Below are 22,014 nucleotides of genomic sequence, written 5' to 3' on the forward strand. Positions count from 1 at the left end.
ACAATTTAATAGCCAATATATCAACCTTTCAACCATCATGAATCAGCTAAAAAAAACTTCTTCTCCTCGATGACTCATTCAATTACGACAAAGTGGAATTATCGAGTAATCTCCTTCCTTTTGAATGATGAATTCTATTAAATTAAAAAACTACAGGCCATCGTATCGTAGCGAACTGCGCCCAAAGTCGATATATCAGCCAGTATATACGACATGGTGTTTTCCTCCCAACTTATTAGGCTTGACTGATGCAGTTAATCACCGTACTCAGAACAAAACAATTGTCTTGGCCCTTATCCAGATTGAAGCTTAAGGCCAAACACAAGAAAAGAAATAATGACTCACGATAGCTGATGTTAATGGAAACTTTACCAACCTACGTTCCATAATTTACTTCTCATGTTTTTGAAGTGGATCTTACGCTTTACAACAATCATAATTTCAAGCTTTCAGCAACAAATTACCCATCAAAGTGAACTTTTTTTCTGTTTAATTTACAAGTACTCATACAGATCTTGATGAAGCTAATTCAAGAAGTGCACGGAAAAATTGACGAGGATACATACGGGGTTGCTCTGCAAGGGCCTGAAAAGAGATCCACAAATAAGCAAACAATTATACACATCCATACAAGCATACGTGTATAAATGTGGGATTGTGTGATCATCGTATACCATTGAGACTGAAGGGCAAGGTCTACAAGATGGCTATAAGACCAGCAATACTTTATGGGACATAATATTGGGCGGTTAATAAACAACATATCTATAGGATGAGCATAGCTGAAATAAGGATGTTGAGATGGATGAGTGGCAAGAAAAGAAATGATAGGATTCAGAATGAATATATACGAGGGAACTAGGGAGTGGCCTCAATAGGCGATAAGATAAGGGAAAATAGATTTGGGCAGGCTGACCATGTGCAACATAGACCTAATACAACACCAGTTAGAAGGGACAATTTGGTTCAAGTGAAAAGTTCTAAAATGATAAATAGAAGGCCCAAAACGGCATTGATAGAAATAGCGAGAAAAGATATTGTGACTTTTGGTCTTACTGAGGGTATAATCCTTGATAGAGAATAATGGAAGACCACAAATCATTGGGATAAGGCTTGGATGATGATGATATAAATATGGGATTGTACTTCCAATTTGCAATGTCACATTTTATCTCTCATTTAACGAATTCAGACGACAACCTTGGCATAATAATCTCAATCGCGAATATACCGCCTTACATTGTTCATATCATGCATGGATATAAACAGCTCCAAAGACTGTCGGATGTCAACAATGGATTGGTTGGGACTTCGACGGAGTAAAGACATTCCAAGGCCATTCATTGTTGACATCTGACACTCCGGAGAGCTGTTTATATTGGTCAAGGATATAAACAAGCACAGTGGTATAATTTTCTCATCTGAACTCCTAACTCAAAGGAGGCATTTTTTTACTGAAATTCGTACCTGATGGATGAGGACTGTTGAAGGAGTCATTCCAGGCACAGTATTCACCTCAATGACCATAACCTACACATAGTAACAAATGAATTTCACCCCAGATCAATTATAGGTTTTGTCACTAGGCTACAAGAAATGATGCAAAAAACTGTGATTTTCAAACAAGGGGAGAATTTAGGCAGTTCAGAGAATGGGTTTCTGCTCAGGGTAATTGGTCACTCTCATGATATATAGAGATAATCATTTCATTTGTAGAAAATGGCTTTCTGGAAAATTTGAGAGTTTATGAGCTTGGTAAGACTTTCCCCATAAAAAAGAATGGATTACTTTATTGCCTTTTCCTCTTTGCTTTTTATAAATTCATCTTCTAAGAACTTGCATTGTGTGATTGAAGAGAAGAAAAAAACCATGTAAGAGCTGTTGCCTTTTCACAAAGTGAAAAACATTATATGAATTCCCATAGAGACAAGGATTGGTTACCATCCATTATAAAACTGACATTCGACTTAATCACCTTTTTCATATCAAATATTTACAAAGACAACAAAGCCTTTGGTTGCTTTGACTAAAATGATATTAATGTGCAATTAAACTATTCTTCAACTCGTTAAATTTTCCCAGAACCACACTTCTCCAAATTCTCAGTTATCTAAGCCTTGCATCCAACACTGAAATAGCAAACAAGAGAGAGTGAATGTCAACATACTTCTCCATTGTCTACATTAACAAAGGCATCAATACGCGAAAATCCTTCCAAGCCCAACATATTTGCTATGAGTTCAATACGCTGTTTGCATCTCTGTAGGGCCTCTTCCCTAAAAAGAAACAGTGAGCACATGACTTCGACGAAACCACAGTTGAAAATGAAATGAAAAATCCATAACAGGAACAACCAATTTCAATGGCTTATTTAGTTTCTTTTAACCAAGTTCAATTGCAAATTTATATTTGGATATCCTCCATTGACATTTACACGAAGCACTCAAATGTGTATCCACTTTTAGAAACTCAAGTCGGCCTCAGGATGTGTCCCTACATCCCCAGTAAAACAGACTTGACCTGCAACTTGTTAAGTTGATTCAAGAACTTCTACATATCCTTGTTATCCATTCTATCATAATTATAAGAAATAATAAATAAAATAATACCTATGTACATGCATGCCTGACAACAAACTAGAAATGGATGTATACATGCAACTCCCATGCAGACACATAGATTGAAAGGAATCTTATTGAATATAATATAAATATCAGATATAAATAGCCTTACCCAAAAAACATTAGATATGCAAGGCCAAGGACCTCCATCCCTTTTCATAAATGGGTAAGGCCCTGGTGCAGGAGGCTTGGCCCAACACGCCCCAGTTGGGTCAGCCTGGACCCCCGATATCAAATTTTATGCAAGCAGTGATGAGATTCGAATTCAGGATAGATGGCAGACACATAAAGGCTGTGACAATTCAAGCCAGCACTTGATTGCTTTCAATAGTCGATTATTATTTCGTATGTTATTTCATTGTGTACCATATCATACATTATCATAGTATGTAAATTTCCTACAATAATTTGACAAAAAATGGTTAAGTACATCATATATATAACAATAGTCCAATAAGTAACACAATCGTGTACCAGCTTGACTGGCTTTGATGCCATGTCCTATTCTATCCCACATTCAAATCTACCACTGCTTTTACTTCAAGCAAACTTATATAAAATAATATATGGGCCAGCCTGATTATCAAAACGGCCAAGCCAACATCAAACCCAAACCAGCCCGTTCCCCGCCCTAACACAGACATGAATGATGCTCATTCATACACCAGAGAAAGGAATCCACAAAACATTAATTATAAAGTTCATCAATCAAACCTAGATGGCCATTCAAGTTGGAAAAGAATTAAAGCCTCGTGAGAATATAAATTGTTTCTTGTTTCATAATTATTATCTTTTTTTTTTTTTTAGGTTTTGCATTCATATCTAGGAAAAGAAAAAGTAATTCAATGATTGACCAAATTGGACATTTCAAGATTTAGAAATTCCATTAGACATTCTCAAAAGGAAAACGTTTATATAGAGGCGAGGCTCTAAACAATCAAATTAGAGCCTACCTCAAAAAATTTATTAGAAGAGGTTGTTTTCATCCCCAAATATCCTCAAATTGAACATCTCGACATCAAGATGCATGGACATGAGAAAGAAATGGATTTTACGTTTTAGAAATAGCGCATCTTGTAATGCATTTTTGGACCATTAATTTTCAAGATTTTCAAGTTTTCATAGATCTGCTTGATCTACACTATTTTTGAAGCTTTAAATTTTATAATTAGAGAGAAAAATATATTTTAAGGCTATCACAAAGATTTTCAGTATTGAAATCATATTTCTCAATACTATTTGAAGGTGGGCTTCACTTTGATTGTTTAGAGCCTCGGCTCTATACAAACCGCACCCTCTCTAAGGTAAATGCATATTGCTAAGTCCTGGCAGTCTCGAATGAGCTCTTGAGCATGTTAGCATCCAACAAGTGACAGATGCTGGACTTTTTTATGTTTTCAAGCTCATAGACAGCTTCTTTCAGTTTACATCTCTCAAGGGTAACATCTAGATCCCTTTTATACCTAATAAAATTAGTTAAACAAATTTTCGAGATTATATTTTGAGGATTAACATGCAATTGCAATCTCTAGGAAAAAGAAAAAAAAATTATAGTTTTATCGATGAATGTAAGGAAGCAACTATTTTATGATGTGTTTTATAAGTAAATTTTCAACTTATTATACTTCTATGGGGAATAGGTCAGCTTGTTCTGCAAGAATGAAGTTAATCCCAGGATGTCTCTAGTTACAAATCACATGTTTCACCATCAAACCAAGTGCTTGGTTGGCATCTTATACACGAGAGTAGGAAAACATCATTTGTAGAATACTAGATGAAATTTCACATACCTGAAAATTTCTTTTGGGGGAGGAGTCAGATTGATGCCAGTTCCACCTGTGAAAGCAGCAAAGGATTGCATAAAGAGTACCTTACAAATTAATAAAGAAAATTCTCAAAATTTCATGTCAACTTTAACATTGAGAAACCAAGCTCAATTTTTAGAGCTGATATTTTCCCACACTGAAGAGCAACCTACTATATGAATTCTTTCTAGGAGAAACGCCATGACTTGGAGCACAAAATACGGAACAATGGGAAACCACTAATTCCAGTATCCCAAAAGTACATTTAAAAAGACAAGGGAAATTTAGAGGAACATTCATACCTTGAAATTTCTCCTCGAGTGACAAAATGTCACCAGATTCCTTGACGGTAATACTAGGACTCAAGGACTGCATTTCACCTCTTTTTCCAATAACACCAGCCGTAACTTCGATCCATCGACTATTTCCATCCCACGAGAGGTGAGGTTCGTTGGCATTTGATGACTTAAAGGAGAAAGTGATTTCATCTGTCTCTATAAAAGGCTCAAATATTAACAATTTAGGTGGAGGATTCGGCATCTCAATCACTCCATGGGCCTGAAGAAATCATTGATAAAAGAAAAAATCATAATATAGGATCAACGAAGAAAATATGGGAAACAGTTTCGAAAGTTTCTGTAAGGGTTATAGCAGACGCTTAATTTAGGATAACCTAGAAAGCAACATGTAAGAAAGAAATCCTTGGCTTCTCATATCGTTATTTGAACAGTTTCATGCTTTTATGAACTTTAAGACACTGTGCATCTTGACAAAAATCACTAACCATTTTTTAATTTATAATAGATCAATGTCTCTACTTTGAAAACCGACACATATAAACTCAGGTTAGATAACGAAAAAAATTGACAAAAACCACAAACTATCTAGGAGTAGATGAAAAAATTCAGTGCTGTGGGCACAACTCCATTGTTAGAGTTCAGAAATAAATAATCCGCACATATGACATTGTTTAGAGTTTATCAATTCAATGGTTAAGCTCATAAAAAAATAACTACAGCTATCCACCACAAATTACGGTTCAAAATTTATAAAAAGTTGGGGAATGTTTGATAAATTATTATGCAGTTATGTGTACTTCAGGTAAAGAACAACCTTTGACAAACTGTTAGGTGGAAGACGTAAAAGACTCTTCCGCAAGGCATTTGTATATACTTCCAAGTCCTCCTTACAACTGCAAGAAAATGAGTCGAAGTTTAAGGGACCTAACATATAAATTTATCTACAACAAAAAAACACATTTGTATTCCATCTTGCAGAAATTTCAACCACTCATCATGAACTAATGTAGGAGTAGAAAGGAAACACATATTGTAGTCTATGGTACACTCTATATCTCCCTAGGGTCATCTCTATCAAACAATAGGATGGACGGCATGGAGGGAATGGGACATGAACCCCTCAATACCCCAGTCTTCTCCATCACTTTCCATCATTTGGTTGGATGATGATGATCCCAATAGGCTATAGTTTTCCACAGTTGGTGTACTTCCCCAATTAGAAAAAACGAATGGGCATGTATGTACCATAATCGAGCAACCCCAGTTGAGCAACCATCTCGAGCTGGCTTCACGCATAATGTCTCAGAGTGAAGCTTGGCCGTCAATTCATGCCAAATATCAGGTAAAGATGAGTTTACTAGTTCAGCTTTACTCCTTACATCCTTATGTATGGTAAGCACTCCTGAGTTTGTCATCTGTTGTGGCCAAAAAGAATTCAAGAGTATTTCTAAATAAAAACTGTTTCACACATAAGAACATAAACAACACACTTTCGAAACTATCAAAAAATTAGCACCAGCATAGACAATGTAAGTGTTCTGATGTCGCTTTCACACATAAAAGCTTATACAAGTTGCCGGCAGGCTGCTTCCAGGTTTAACCTTTATATGACAAGGATAATGAGGACTAGTACCTTCCATGAAATTGTTATCATGCAAACATCTCACATTTAAGTTAATGTGATTTTAAATTTTCCAAGTGGTGCTTCTTAATTTGGGTAAAGTATACCATAACCTATTGGAGATAGGTAAATGGTACTCTGAAGGGGTATCCACCATTCCTTCTACTAATGGAGAATATGTTGACTGTACCAGATGGTCCCAATAGGCCCCAGTAAGGTAATATTCATGGTCTGTCAACATGAATGGAAGGAAGATGCCCCTTTAGGGTACCATATTATATATTTCATTGGGCTATGATAAACTTCCTTTCCCATTAGTATAAATTGACTAACTTTGTCTATCCGCAATATCAGCGTAACAACCATTTCACAGGTTCTAAATAAATGAAAGACAAGATTCTGAAATTGCCATTATGCCTTTCTTTCTTCCTAACAAACTAAAAAGATGTTTTAATCTGATGCGGTTGACTTGTTATGAGGGAAAAGGGAGGTCTGCGAAAACCAGATTGAAATTTCAAAGGAGGTTTCCAAATTTGTGGTAATGTTATTACAGTATTCTGTAGCTCATTTTTCTCTACCCGCACAATTGGACCAAAAAGACTTAAAGTTATAAGCAATAAAACATTTACAATTTTTGGGTAGTTTACTAACCACTGCATGCAATGCTGGATAAATGAAGGCCTAAACATGGGGCACCCTATGTGGTATCACATGAGTAGTTTCTTTCACTATGTTTTAGATTTTCTATCAGAACCGTCTAGGGGCTGATTAAACATAGTGAGACATGTTAGCAAATTTTGAACATAGCTTAACCAAAACCTATTCTCAATCTTGAATCTGCCAGTCTTGACTTTCTTGTAGAAAGTGGGCTCCTGCATATGTACTTAGCATTTGATAAAGGCCATAAGAAGCCACAATTAGGCTCTACATGCAAATTAAAAAACTAGAGATCCATTTAGAACACAGCAAGAGACAATTATGCATCTATATTTCAAATCCATCAAATGCTCTACCTAAAACTATGTCACATCCTGGCTTAGGTCTGGATTCTTAGTATAGGACATAAATGTAGTGTTCCAATTTGTTGGCCAACCTGGCATTAGTCAACCTGGCATTAGTCATAAAGAACATAAGCACTACTATTCAGATTTTATAACTACTAATGTGCTATGATATCAAGAAGAATGTTGCTCCAGCAAATTGTTTATTCAAGTTCTCATGAAAAGCAATACTTCTATTAGAATAATCTACTTAAGAATTGTCACAAAAGATATAACAAGAAAGCAAGCACTCACATATACCAGTGAGTACTGTTTTAAGACCACTTACATGAGCAAGGGCTAGAGAGGTCGCCACTTTATCCATACAAGTCTTAGAAGCCATCACACCAGGTCCTGAAGCAAGTAGCACCAGACTAAATAGCCCGCAGAAATGTAAATAGAAAGTTCCACTGATTTATAACATGGGAGTCAAATATTTTAAAGTCAAAAACCTGTATATGGCACCCCTGAAGCTTCCAACAACGATTGTAGAGTACCATCTTCCCCAATTCCCCCATGTACTGACAAAAGGAAATTGTCAGTGATTACTAAAAGGAAAATCTGACAAAAGTTATGAAAATTGCATGTCTCTTTCTCCCAAATATAATAATTCTTTTGAATAAGATCGTTTGCTGCTCTTATATTCTCCGTATGAATTTCCGATAAACTTAACACATTGAGATGGCCTCGTTGATCTAGGAAGCCAGATTAAGATTCTGTTCTGAAAGGGCATATGTTCAAAGCCCAGTCTCAATAATAAATTCAGCCCAGGATCCCACCCAGGGCTGCATCCTCCAAACCAAACATCATAGATATCATTTTTGAAATGCTATAGGAAAATGTTTTTATGATTCACCAAAATGTCCACCAACCAAGGAGTATCTCAATTACTCTCGAAGGTCAACGTGTACGTTAGATAATATAATTGTATTGCGTTATCTGGTAGAATGCATTATCTTCTTCTCAGGGATTTCAAAAATTGGCAAAGATGTTTATAAAAACCAATACACCGAGTGTTCAGATACTAAAATCCCTTTCAAATAACAAACATGTCTTTGATACTCAATTCTCTTCCCTATGGCAAAGGCCAGTGACAGTGGCAGCATACTTTAGAATATCCTTGCTTCCATCCCCTTTCTCTTCAACTTGTGAAAAAAATATCTTCTGATCAATGTAATTAAGCATTTTTGCTAACATATTATGCAGTTTATTCTGATTTTTTGATCAGGAAATATTGTAATCATTACACTCGGGAATTCATCGATCCAAATTCAAGGGAAAAGACACCATCACCATTCAAAAATCACAATAGCACCATTTTCTAAGCTTCAAATGAAATATAAAGAGCAACAAGTGAAGAGAGAGCCCAAACACAAAATTGAAAACAGATAAAGCAGATACTTATCATACAGAAAATTAGATAAGTTAGAAAATTACGTGCAATGAACACTGTTGCTTGAACCTCCTTAGCTTGGGCAATCCACTCTTCAAGGACATATCTCTTAGGAGGGGCATCTGATATGTCAAAACCGGAAAACCACTTATGTTTAGTTAGACCTTCTAGAAGTTCTACCATCACTTCATCCCTATATTTTGATGTCAATGCAGCCCTAACTGGTTCAATAGCCTCCATGCAAGCTGCAAGTACTTCCTCTGTAGTGTGCCGCAACACAACGGAATAACTACAGAAAAGAAGAAAATAAGACATTAAGAACATAGCTGGATGAGCAAAACGAATAGCTTTACCATACAACTAATTAGGAGTTGACGCCTATACAATAGCTATATTCATATCATACAGTGTAATGGCTCTTCAGTTGAATGTATTCGGTTTACAGCAAATGCATCTAAGAATAACTATGCAGTAACTTGGCAGGTGTAATCAATCCAATTAAGAATGACAAATGTTTGAAGAAAGAATGAACTTTGAGATTCAAATCTTGACAAGTTTCCACCCATAACAGAGTGTCAACAACTACACGCCTAGCAATAATAGCATAATCATCAGTGCCCACAAAACTAAGATTACAAAGACTTAGGATGCAAGTCAGTCTGGAATCAAATGCATCTTTCATGTGCGTTCGCAGTACAAGATTCTGTTCAGAGAACAAGTTGTCTGGATACCTTCTGGATCGAGTATACTATTGAAAATTATGGTGCTAAAAAATATTCACCACTCATTATTGAGTGAATTAGTAAGGATAGATGTAACTGGTATCTTTGCCAATACCAAATATAATACTCCTATTATCACCAGAAATACAAAAAACAAATACTGATGTATGACATGAAAGGACAGTTTAGTTCTCACGGTAAAGACCAAACTGTTCGAGTCAGATTGCCTTTTTCTTCACTTCCTTGAGATAAATATCCATTAGCAGGGGCAAGCAGGCATGGGGTCACTTCAAGCTGCAACAACCAAAATTCAAGAAATGGCTGTGAAAACTTTCATTCAAATACATGTGTGAACCACACCGTTACTGTATTAAATGAAACGTAACTTTTACTTCAAACAGCATTAACAGTCAATGCCTAGATGAACTTTACATTTGAACTTCAGAAATATCATATTTCCAAAAGATGCACAACTAGAATAAAAATCTAAGGGAATGTCGAAAAAACAACTCTTGCCAATTCTACAAAGATAGGACCAAAAAATTCTTTGGTAGATAAGTTATATTGTATGACGAACAAAACAAAAAGTGAAATACATGCATACAAACAAGAGGAAGCAGAACAAATAAACTTGTAACACATTAAATTTCTAAATAAAAAGCTTGGAGCACTCAATGAATTAAGATTTCCCAGGTGCTTTAGACTATTCATGACTCCCTTTCTAAGGATAGGATGAAATACATCTTCAAAAGAGAAATTTTATGATGTGAGAAATGACGACATATAGATTTCACAACAAGCATACATTTACTTCTTAGATAAAGAGGTTGGGCACTCAATCAGTGAAGAGTTCCCAGGAAGTATAGTTGTTGCTTTAGGAATCCGTCAACATGATAAATGGAAACCATTGTCCACATGGGGAGGAGGGATGTCCACCACAACAGTTTCTAGAGTAGGAGGGAAACCCAGAATGTGTAACTTCAATTCATAGACCAAGAAACACACTAGCAATAAAATGATGCTGAGTTTTAATATTTAATATTTTCCTTAGACCCAATGCATACAAGGGAATCCAAAAATCAGTAAAACAAGATAACCACCCTATTAAATGAAGTATTCTATAATCCAGTAAAGTATGGAAAGAGATAATCCAATGGTCATCCCCATCCAGTGAAATGATGGACGGTGATGAGGACAGAATGAGACCCACCAGAACAGGACATGACTCCATTGGTGGGTGCCACACTCTCTAATATTTGTCCATCATTTCATGGTCAGTGATGATCCCACTGGACAGCAGTCTCCAGAATCTTTTGGATTATAGAATACTTTTTACTCAAGGCAAACAGTCCCAGTACTTTCAGATAAATGAGTTTTCCAAGTTGCAGCAATCTCAGAGTTGCAAAGGGTGATATTTACATCATCAAAATTTTGCAAGTTGAGCCAAACATTGGTTCCACTCATAAGGGAAACTTGACGCTCTGAAGTTTCTCCACCAAAAATGACAAAAACTTTGTGTGTGCCTTTGGCCTTGGGCATAACATTACCACGTTGCATCTGCTGCATACTTCTAGACTGTGATTTCTGCCCAACATATGATTGGAGAGCATGAGATCGCAAGCAGGCGTGCTGGATGATAGTTCCCAAGATGTTTGAATGGGAAAAGCCCACCTAAAAATGACATAATCCATTATTTAGAATAAGATTATAATATAGGTAAAATGCATATGCCCTAAAAGAATGACATTAAGAAATGGAAGCCTTTAAAAAATTAAAATCTAATACTAAAAAGTGACAATGAATACACACCAAAAAAGAATATTACCTAATTAAAATTAGCTTCTGAATTGGTCCTAAAACAAAAAGTATATTTGTAGAATATGAAAGCATACTTCAGTTTCTTATTTCCTTCAACAACCCAAAGGCTATATACCTTAAATCAAGCCAAACACTATTACAAGGAAAAACAAATGACAAGATTCATCACAACTAAAGCAGAGAATACACCAGAAAAACAAATGAACTAGAAAAGTGAAGAATAAAAAGAAAAAGAAAAAGAAAAACAGAAATCATAAAAGAACAATACCAAATGAAAGTAGATAAAATGGGTTCCCAACCTTGCATTAGACCACCCAATTCTTGATGCATTTCGCTTTCATAATTCCGAAAAAAAGCAGAGCCTATAAAGTATAAACAATTGCTTCATAAACTCTGATCTATCTATATGGTGATGTACAAACAAAGTCCAAGACAGATATAGTTACAAACAATTACATAAGGGTAGAAGTGTTATGTCAGTTGAAGGATAATATAATAGTTAATGGATATTTTAACAAGTTCCATATCACGTTTGGCCAACTAGTTGCCAGTAAGAAACCTTACAAAATACCAACGAAGTTCCCAATCAATTTGCCATCCTTGGGAATGATATAAGATTATAAGGTATTTTCTCTCTTTGTCACTTTGTGAGGTCATATCCTAAATATGCTCATTTACAGCCTTTTATCCCACACAAAGTTGAGTTTAATATTAAACTCACAGTTTTAAATCTCGGCAGAGTCAACTCAGACTTGGTACCTTGCAGAGTTGAGTTCCTAGGTACAAACTCAGTTTATATAAAAAAAATTCGACTAAGTCAAAATTTTGATGTTTTTAATGATAACTTGTGAGTTTTTCTTATCATATGCTGTATTTATCTACTTCCCCCTTTTTCAGATTTTTCTGAATTGCTTCCAACTTTAAATCATTTTTTTCCAAATTCCCTCTTTTATATAATTTTCCATCTTTTTTTATTTTAATATTGTTATGGTCTACTTTTCTTTCTGCTTTTTTTTTATTTTTATTTTTTATTTTTTAGCCTTTATTGGGCTTGTACACTACTTGGGTAAATCCATTTGGACTCACCTGAGTTACTTGACTTAGCCAGGGCCCAAAAATCCCAAGCCCAAGCCAAGTAAAGAATCTTGATTAATATCATGAAATGATATCTTTTGCTCTGAATTGTCCTAGTCATGGCTCTCATGGACATGGACAAATAGTAACCTAATGCATTGCAATTCTATCATCAATTGATACATCTTATCAACATCAGTATTTAATGCATGATTCCTGCAAGATACGGGTTGCTTATTTTTATTTATAACTAAAATTGTGTAATATCTCATATGTCTAAACATGTAAAATATAGATTAAAATTACTTGTTTGTTAAACACTCAGAAAATTTTATATTACGGAAGGGGAAAGACACTACCTTGGAGGCCTGCTGGAATAAAAAACTCGTTTGCTCCATCCCACTTATCTAGAAACAAAAGAAAAATACCAAATATAATGCATATCAAATTAGGTAAAAATCATAAGCATACGTATATGCATTTCTAATTCTAGTATCGAGACTACAATTAAAGCACGACCTGTTACTTACCAAATTGATATCAGTGAACACAATCATACCCGATTTAGTCTTTCCAAACTTTATTTCATTATCATCAGATGACAGTATCTGACTTGGAGAAGGTAGAAACCAACCATCAATACGAGCAAAGTCACGCAGGCCCAACTGCTGAAACAATAAAGCCGAACCCTTTCGAATACAGTTAATCACATCTGATGGAAAACGAGGTGGGGTGTGATAAGCAACCTGAGAAAAGTTATGAAATTAGAATATTCTTGAATATTCCTGATATGAGCAAATGGATACACTAAATAATTTAGATTCTCCCTTCCCTTTGTCTAAAATATATTACAAATAGTGATTTCGCATCCCTACAGTGATTTCTGTATACATCATGCCGAAATCATTCCAGCTCAATTTTATGTCAAAAAATTGAATTAACAGAATGTCTCTTCAAATTTTTCAAAATACGGTTTCCCCTATATGATCGGAATTCTATGGTGAATGTCATATCCTTAAAGGAATACTAATTTGAGTGAATCTTACCTTTATTGGTTGTAGCAAGGATATGATCATAGATTCTACAGCTGAGATTACAATTATCATAGATTACATATCACCATTACATGGAATATATATATATATATATATATAAATAACGAATGATAATATACGAAAATGAAGGATAACATTTTTAATAAACTGTTTTGAATTTTTTCTCTCTTAGAAGCAAGGAAGCCATCATTATATTAAATCCAATTTAGCAAATTAGGATAGTGGGTAATGCCTTTTTTATTTTTATTTTTTCCCCTCTTCGTAGTCCAGTGCTAGAATTCAACATTGGGAGATAGGGTTGCAATGGTCAACACGTTAACCACTCAAGCCTAAGCCTAATCCTGATGAACAAGCTGTATAACAGGAAGAAAGGTATTGTATTGGGAAGAATTTCATGGTGGTGTAGAAATATTTGACTTCTCCCATTCCATTGTATACCAACGATAATTCCTGCTAATTGAGCATTTCATGATCATATTAAATAAATGTTTGAATGAACAGATTAAATACATGGTGATTGACAAGAAAGTCAATATCATTTTCAGGCACAAACAAAACTAAAGGAAGATGAAATTCGCTCAATAAGAAGTATTGAAGGGGTATAATTACTAAAAAAAACTAGGACTGCATCAAAGGAATGTGCTCTTAACAAGAGCTCAACATCACTCAAAAGCAAGATTTCATTGATTCTAATGGAAACCAAGATAATCACTTAAAGCAAAGATGGGATGACCATACCTGTAATGTTGGAAGATACTTCCTGCGATAATTGAAAATTGCATCCTCTTCAACATCAGAGTTCCCATAATATTGCAACTCAACCTGTTCTAAGAAAATTTTTAAGAAAGGCCGAACCTTCTTCACAGAAGAAACTCTTAAAAAACCCAACTGAAGCAAGTAATAAAATTGAACAATGGTCACCCACATACCATAACTTCATAAGATCATTCAATTAGTGATAAGTAATAGTTGCATTAGACTGAGAAAATGGAGTATGATAGAAGAACAGCATATGATATATGAAAGAAGTATACCACTTTCAACATGTATCTGCTACAAGAATAATAAAATAGAATGTATTAATGTAGAAATGAAAGGTTTCCTTGCAAGCAAGTTAAACCAACAAGAAAAAAACCTAATAATTTAGTATAATATAGTAATACTAAGAGCCAATAAACAACAAAAGTAATGAAATCTCAAACTCGAAGTGAAGGACATGTGCAACACAAAAAATTTATATAAAAAAAAGAATTCATATAAAAAGAAAAAACCGATCATAGAAAAAAGTAGGAAAGCACAACACTTAAGTAAAAGGCAATCTATGACCTCAGTAGGAAGGAGAGTCACTGGATTACAATCGGAACCAGGTCCCACATCAAGAACAATTGCCGTAAATTCAGTTCCTCCATCAATAAAAACCTCAACAAGGACTTTGTCATCTACACCCTGCAACATCCATAGGAAAAAAATTATACAAGATTGTTGTCAATGATAACAGATTTTTAGCTAGAAACTTCATTGAAATTTTAAGAGCAAATATTTATAAAATAAGACCTCTGAAATAAGAGCATTTGCTTTTGCAAGGGTATCATCAACACCATAAGCTACAGAGACCCCAATGCTTGATCCCGCACGTGCTGGCTTCACCTGCCACACAAGATATGAGAACACATCTATAATTATTATCGATATATATTGCATATATAACATTGTATCAATAGTTTCCTTCAAATGAAAAAAATAAATAACCAACATGCTCATACCACAACTTTTCCAACATTGATATCCAAAAGATTGCTCACAAACCACTCGGATAGCTTAACTCCATCCGTATCACTTCCCTGAACATTCAGATGCATAAGAATTAGACATGGGGAAGAAAACATATTGATATTAAAAATATATCAAGTTATATTTGCAACTCAAAAATAAAAATCAATATCGGTAATTTCCAACTAAGAGGTACATATTTTGTTCAGAACAATATTTACTTCTCAATAAATTTGAAGTAAATAGTGCCTTCCAATCATCACTACTGCCTTAAAATAAATATGGATCTTGTAGTGGATCAAGAAACGAGAATAGCAACATATTATTTTTCATGTCAACTAGCATCCACTAAACCATGTCTAGAACTCTAGATTCACAAATGTTGGTGGAAGCGGTGGGGTTGGGGGGAGCCGTAGGGCGGAGGATTGAGGAATCTTCACCATGTTAACAAATTAGGCTACACCATACAGATCTAAAAGCTCATTTATGGTGATACATGTACAAACTTCAACCCTAGTTTGATGGAACAAGATGATAATTTTGTTTTTTTTTTTGGGGTGGTGGGGCTTTTATTTTTCTCTTTGAATGGTTATCTCCATCAAGAAGAGTATATGCCTACATCTCCAAAACAAACTTTATGCAAATTAGCAAGACTCGAATGAAAGATCCATGTGTATCCCAAATTCTAGCTTGTATATCGTTGTCATCATCATCACCATATGAGCCTTATCCCAACTAAAAATCTAGCATTTATATAACAACCAAAATTAGATTACGTAACTTTAAATTCCCAAGTCTCAGACAGACCTGTACTAGAAAGCTTGGTATGGTTAAAAATCCATGCCTTTTGAGCTCCACGGAGGCATTGTACTGTCAGCCATGCAATGGAAAAAAAAGAAATATCAGTTCTACATCCAGAAACAACTATAAAGCTACTTCAAATACATTCCAAATTTACAAATATCAATTAGAATCAAGATGTATGGCACAAGAAATTTCAACAACTAGGAATCTTATCATACAATAATCTTACATTAACATATCATTTTAACCAAGATATAAAAAATAAAATAAAACAAAAATATTTCACCTTGTCAAAAGCTTGACAGCATTCATTTGATCCTGTGCCAACAAATGGGATGCCTGCTTGCTCTAAAAGCTCCTAGAAAGATCAAAAGATGCAAAAACCGCACATAACTTGGTTAAAATGTGCGCACATGCACAGTGCACGCAAGCATTAAAATTCGTCTTACTGAAGACCTGAATGCCACCATCTTCTCCAAATCTACCGTGTATCACTGGAAAAACTATATCAACAGAAGCAGCAAGATGTTCTGTGAACTCCGATAAAGACTTGAAACTATGGGCAAGGCTGTAAACAAATTTAGGAATTTACCCATGTCAATTTCTATGGTTGAAAAAAAAAATTAAAGAACATGTACATGTTCACAGAAGTCACAGTAAATACATGCAAAGAAAGAGTGGACTGAACTAAACCCTAAGGGCTTACATATTGACAACATTATGAACAAAATGAAACCATATGCAGCATGGATGAGCACCATAGCACGCATACACGTGTGTGCATACATCCAGCATGGATGTTCTCTTAATAAAATATCTCCCTGCCTAATTGATTCTGAAGCTAACCGTACATGATTCATGATCTTTCTTCCTTCATTAGTTGTAAACGAATCAATTCCATATTCCTATATGCATGGCAAATGGAACCTCCTCTGCATGCTTCTTAAATAGGATCATTCATCTCTAGCTCACTAGTTTGTAGAAAAATAAAAATTTTTATGCTCTCTGTGCTTCTCAACATTCCATGAACCTTATTTCTGTTGGCCAAGAAACTACGACACCCATTGTGGTGTTCAAATTTTGCCTAACTATACGAAATTCACTACACCACATATTCAATTGAAGACAGTTTTTCAAGACTAGAAACCCATATTGTAATTCCACTCCTTATACCATAAGAAGGATAAAGAAAGAGAAACTGACCTTTCAAGTTTGAAGTCAAAATCAGCAGGAGTATTAGAGTATATCTGTGAAAACAATAGAAACAAATATTAGAAGAATTCAACAAGATGTCAAAAAAAAACAATATAACACATAATAGCAGTCCATTTTAAACCTTGGTCTTGTACAACCACTAGTAATTCAACTAAAATGATGTAATATAATGTGGAAAAGTATACCGTACATAATATTTGCATGGTGTGCATGGCTGCCCATCTCCTTGATGGATGCTTGAGATAAATATTTAAGACACACACCATACACAGTGTGGAAAAACATATTTTCCTATGTAAAGTAAGACAATCAATGAAAAATGAACCTGTGCTGAGGATATTGCATGCGCGTTCATGTTGCAATCCACATAGTAGCAGCTGACATGCAAATCATCTCCCTGGAGAACAAAAAAATTAAGAAATACATATTCCTACTTAAAAAGGTTAGAAGAAAAGTTTCTGCACAGTAAAGAAAATAAGAAGTTGCTGAAATTCTTAATGGTTTTGGCCTGCACTACCCTATGGTGTGCAACTTTGTATATTACAATATGAATTCAATGCCCATCTAATGCTCCGGAAAAGTCAGAGGTCATCTCACGTATACGTTCTGCATTCTCTAATATGTCAACAACATTGAGAAAAGGTTTGAATCACATTTAAGGAGTTTTCCGATAATATAAGTTTCTTTCATGGAATTTGATAGCGACAAGATAAAAGTAATTTTTGAATGCATTTTATCATGCATAACTCTGTGTATGAAAAAACATACAAGAGTTGGGCTCTTCACATTAATCCCACCCTCTCAACCTCTGGTTTCAAGTTCAAATCTCACAAGTCAGAACACAAAAGTGAAATCAAATCAAGTAAGAAAGAAGAATCAAAACATATCCAATGGGATAGAAACAAATTGTTAAAATCAAGTGATTTAAGCTCCAAAAACTTTTCCATCATCAGAATCACATATCACAATGGAATAAAAACAAATAAAAATAGGAAAAAAATCATCTGGGTTAGGAAATAAATAGTGGATTTCATATTATTCAAGCTCGAAATACGTTCCATCCACAATCAGACTTACATTCCATCTACACAAAGTAATAACAAATTTAAAAACATCAAATGGGTAAGGAAAGAAATATGATTTCACAGAACTTGAGCATGGAAAATGTTTAACGGTTAAACCAGTGATTCAAAAGTCGGCGAGTCGAACCAGACTCGTCCGATTCGACTCTAGAACCGGCAGACCCGATCCGGTTCCAGTGAAATACCGAAAATCGCCCGGTTTTAGAGAAGAACCGGCGATTCCATGCCGTAAATCGGCATGTGACGTCATGATTCTCCCGATTCTTCGATTCATGACATCATGGCCCGCCGATTCTTCAATAGGCATTTTTGTAAATTTTAAAAAGTATATGTGCCTCAAGGTTCGCATACATCATCACGTGACTCTCCTCACTTCGCACACGTTATCCTTATTAACTACAAAAAGGTATTTATTCACTACAACTTCCTTCTACCTCTTCGACGTGGGATAATGTGAAGGTACTAACTTGAAACATTAATATATTATATATTTTGTTTGCGCTTTTAATACTATTAAGTAGCATGTGGCTTACTAGTTATAACTTTCTTTCTCCAGGTGGAGGGCGTGGCGTGGGTTCCATTCTCCTTGGGACTGAAAGGGGATTTTTTTATTTTTTTCTTATAAATATTTTTCTTATCAATTTTATTTTTTTGAGGTCAAATCTTTTCTTATAAAAAAATGAAAGGCCTTTTTATCAATTTCGCTTTTTGTCAAAAAATTTTATTATCAAAAAAATGAAAGGTTTTTTTATCAATTTCTCATTTTGTCAAATTTTTTTCTTATCAATAAAATAAAAATTTTCTTATAAAAAAAATGAAAGGTTCTTATCAATTATTTTTCTTGTCAAATTTCTTTTTTTTGTCAAAAAAAAAAAAAGTAATAAAAAGTTATTGTCAAAAATAAAAATTTCTTATAAAAAAATAATAATACAGCAAGTATTTTTGTCATAAGAAAAAAATGAAAGGTTTTTTTATCAATTTCGCTTTTTGTCAAATTTTTTTCTTATCAAAAAAATGAAAGATTTTTTTTATCAATTTTGCTTTTTGTCAAAAAATTTTCTTATCAATAAAATAAAAAGTTTCTTATAAAAAAAAAATGAAAGGTTCTTATCAATTATTTTTCTTGTCAAATTTCTTTTTTTTGTCAAAAAAATAAAAGGTTTTTGTCAAAAAAATAAAAAGTAATAAAAAGTTATTGTCAAAAAAAAAAGTTCTTATAAAAAAAAAATAATACAAGAAGTATTTTTTGTCAAAAAAAAGGTTCTTGCTAAAAACAAAAAAAAAATGTAATACGACAAACATTTCTTGTAAAAAAAATAAAAGGTTTTTGTCAAAAAAACAAAAATGTTCTTATAAAAAAAGCATTCTTTACTGTAGTCCATATATGATTATTTACTTCATCCATGATAGTGCTATGAGTTTTATTTTGTTTGATGAAATTTAATGGTTAAAATAAGTTCATATAGAGAAAAAATATCTCAATATTCACGTATTGATGAAAAAAATGAAAATTAATAATATAGTACCCCATTTCTTATTGGATTCTTAAAAACAACATTTATAATAAATTTTAATATTTTTTTAATATTTTTTTTACAGCTTAATCAAACCGATTCTACTGATTCCCGATCCGAGTCGCCAATCTACCGATCCGTTTTTTAAACCACTGGTTTAACCATTGTCAATAGCAGATATACAACAAATAAGCTAAAGGAAACAGAATCAGAAGGAATTAACCCAATGGGTTAGGAAAAGCAGGTGGAATTCACCAAATTTAAACTGGAACTATGTACCCATATGGAGAATCACACATGCAAAAGTCAAAGGAAAAAAAATATTTTAGAAACAAGGTAAAGAGCCAAACCAGTTCAAGCATTTGAAAAAATTACCTGTATGTGATCAAGAACTGATCTTGCAGAATTAAGCGAAATCCCACGTTCGGCGGAGGGACCACCGCAGATGAGTCCGACTCTCAGTGGTCTCGCTTCTTCTCTCTCTTCCTCTGCTTTTAAACTCTCCAATACCTCAGCAGAAGCTCTTGTAGTAAAAACACTCCAGTTGTGTCTCTGCACACTGAAATTCCTCGAAATCTTCGGAATTGAGATAATGGGTTTTGTGAAAAAGGGCGAAACCAGTGAACCATTTGATTCACCGACTCCATTTCTGCAAGAAAATTTGCTGTGGAATTGAGCTAGAGCAGAGCTTGGAGATATAGTCATCAAAGCCTTGAGAGAGACTCCGTGAATCCCAGGAACGAAAACAAGAGATTATACAGGGAGAATTGTAGAGGAGAGAGTGAGGAAGACAAAGCAAAAAGATGAAACAGTGCGAAGTTTTAAATATGAAGAGCGAGAAAGAGAGCTTAAGCTGGATTGGGTATACGACAGTGCCATGTGGGGCCGAACAGAGAGAGATCAAATGTCACTTTCAAGAGGTGAACTCGGGGTTCGCAGGTGAACTCGGGTTCTCAGGTGAACTCGGGTGAACTCGGGGTTCGCAGTTTCTTGAGGAATAATTTTATATAGGGCCGAGGCTTTAAACAATCAAATTAGACCCTACATAAAAAAAAATTTATTAAAATAGATTGTTTTGAGACCTGAAATTGATCATCAAGGTACATGGACATGAAGAAAATGGATTTCAAATATCGAAAATAGCGCATCTTATAACATTTTTTTTAACCGTCAATTTTCAATATTTTTAAGTTTTTATAAATCTACTTGATCATTACTTGGTGTTTTAAAATTTAGTGATTTACCTAAATTGTTTATCTAGATGAAAACCAGCTAAGATCGAACCAATTCTAAGATAATATAGGTCACCACAATTCCCCCTTCTACCATACCGATAAAAGGTTTTGAAATAATAGTGCTAATATATAATTACAAAGAGGTGCCAACTGCGTATTTTAAAGATAGGGGCTAAAAACATGGACTGCCCTAGTGCATTGACTCTCCACTGGATTGACCCAAGGTCAATCAATCGGGCGACATGGATCAATCAAATCAACAATCTAGCAAAAAACTAAAAAATTTAAATAAACTCATCTTTTTTTTTTCATGGGTAAATATGTTTCCTACACTTTTATGATTATTCAAATTTTAAATTATCCAAATCATATAAGAAACATATTATTTGGTAGAGCGGAGATATTGGGACCAAGAGTCTCCCTTCTCAGAGAAAAATAGCCCAGACACGTCCAATCCCAATCTAGATCGATGATTTTTAAAACCATATTACAAATAAGGCATCAGATGGTAATGCATCATTCAATCGGCCATGCTCATGTAAGTAAATATGGTGAAGAGTCTCGGGTTTCTCTTAAGAGACTTAGTATCCATTAATTATATGAATATACGGATTTGTCTTTTATAGACAACTTGCCGATCATAAAATATATAAAAAAATCACATATTCATATACTATACCCAGACTTACCATATGTACAAGATATTGTATCTACCCTTCTCAAATATACAAATTAAAATTATACCCGACATATTAACGGGATATACAATATATATTTTTCTTTCACACTCCCCCTCAAACTTAAGATGCTATGAAATAGAGTAGCTGGAGTTTGAACACTAATTGCGGAAATGAGTAGGTGGAACTTCATGTGTATAGTATGATCAGTAGATGTAGTGGTTGACATGCTCAGATTGCTTGATTAACAAACACAGAAAGCAGCCGCT

General features: G+C 34.4%; 1 protein-coding gene across 13 annotated transcripts; it reads right to left on the bottom strand.

Moving 5' to 3' along the window:
- Window positions 1-351: 351 nt before the first annotated feature.
- Window positions 352-20,630, bottom strand: LOC18433537 (D-alanine-D-alanine ligase family). 13 transcript variants are annotated; one of them, XR_016061704.1, is made up of 25 exons: window positions 20,209-20,630; window positions 17,563-17,634; window positions 17,226-17,269; window positions 16,479-16,590; window positions 16,309-16,380; window positions 16,026-16,088; window positions 15,212-15,289; window positions 15,003-15,095; window positions 14,775-14,894; window positions 14,187-14,270; window positions 12,953-13,139; window positions 12,753-12,800; window positions 11,619-11,681; window positions 11,049-11,172; window positions 9,698-9,795; window positions 8,824-9,068; window positions 7,839-7,907; window positions 7,676-7,740; window positions 5,971-6,140; window positions 5,540-5,618; window positions 4,729-4,920; window positions 4,412-4,457; window positions 2,168-2,276; window positions 1,468-1,530; window positions 352-585 (listed from the first exon to the last, which is right to left on the bottom strand). XR_016061704.1 is itself a non-coding variant. In XM_006843622.4 (24 exons), exons 1-24 carry the CDS (start codon window positions 20,536-20,538, stop codon window positions 505-507), a joined length of 2,865 nt encoding a protein of 954 aa, XP_006843685.1. In that variant the 5' UTR covers window positions 20,539-20,630; the 3' UTR covers window positions 352-504. The 13 variants fall into 13 exon arrangements, 2 of the variants coding, with proteins under 2 accessions (XP_006843685.1, XP_088731102.1); XR_016061703.1 differs by having other exon boundaries at window positions 10,921-11,172; XR_016061712.1 differs by having other exon boundaries at window positions 10,921-11,172; window positions 12,924-13,139.
- Window positions 20,631-22,014: the final 1,384 nt, after the last annotated feature.

The sequence above is a fragment of the Amborella trichopoda genome, chromosome 8 (genome assembly GCF_054954075.1).
Source record: "Amborella trichopoda isolate Santa Cruz 75 chromosome 8, AtrichopodaSantaCruz75HAP2 v2.0, whole genome shotgun sequence".
Classification (NCBI taxonomy): Eukaryota; Viridiplantae; Streptophyta; class Magnoliopsida; order Amborellales; family Amborellaceae; genus Amborella; species Amborella trichopoda.

Excerpts from the sequence above, each read along its gene's own strand:
- LOC18433537 (XM_006843622.4), bottom strand. The coding sequence starts at position 20,538 with ATGACTATATCTCCAAGCTCTGCTCTAGCTCAATTCCACAGCAAATTT. Across the intron at positions 15,290-16,025 it reads TACCAAGCTTTCTAGTACAG|GGAAGTGATACGGATGGAGT; the intron begins GTCTGTCTGAGA and ends CTGAATGTTCAG. Across the intron at positions 586-1,467 it reads CAACAGTCCTCATCCATCAG|GCCCTTGCAGAGCAACCCCG; the intron begins GTACGAATTTCA and ends ATCTCTTTTCAG.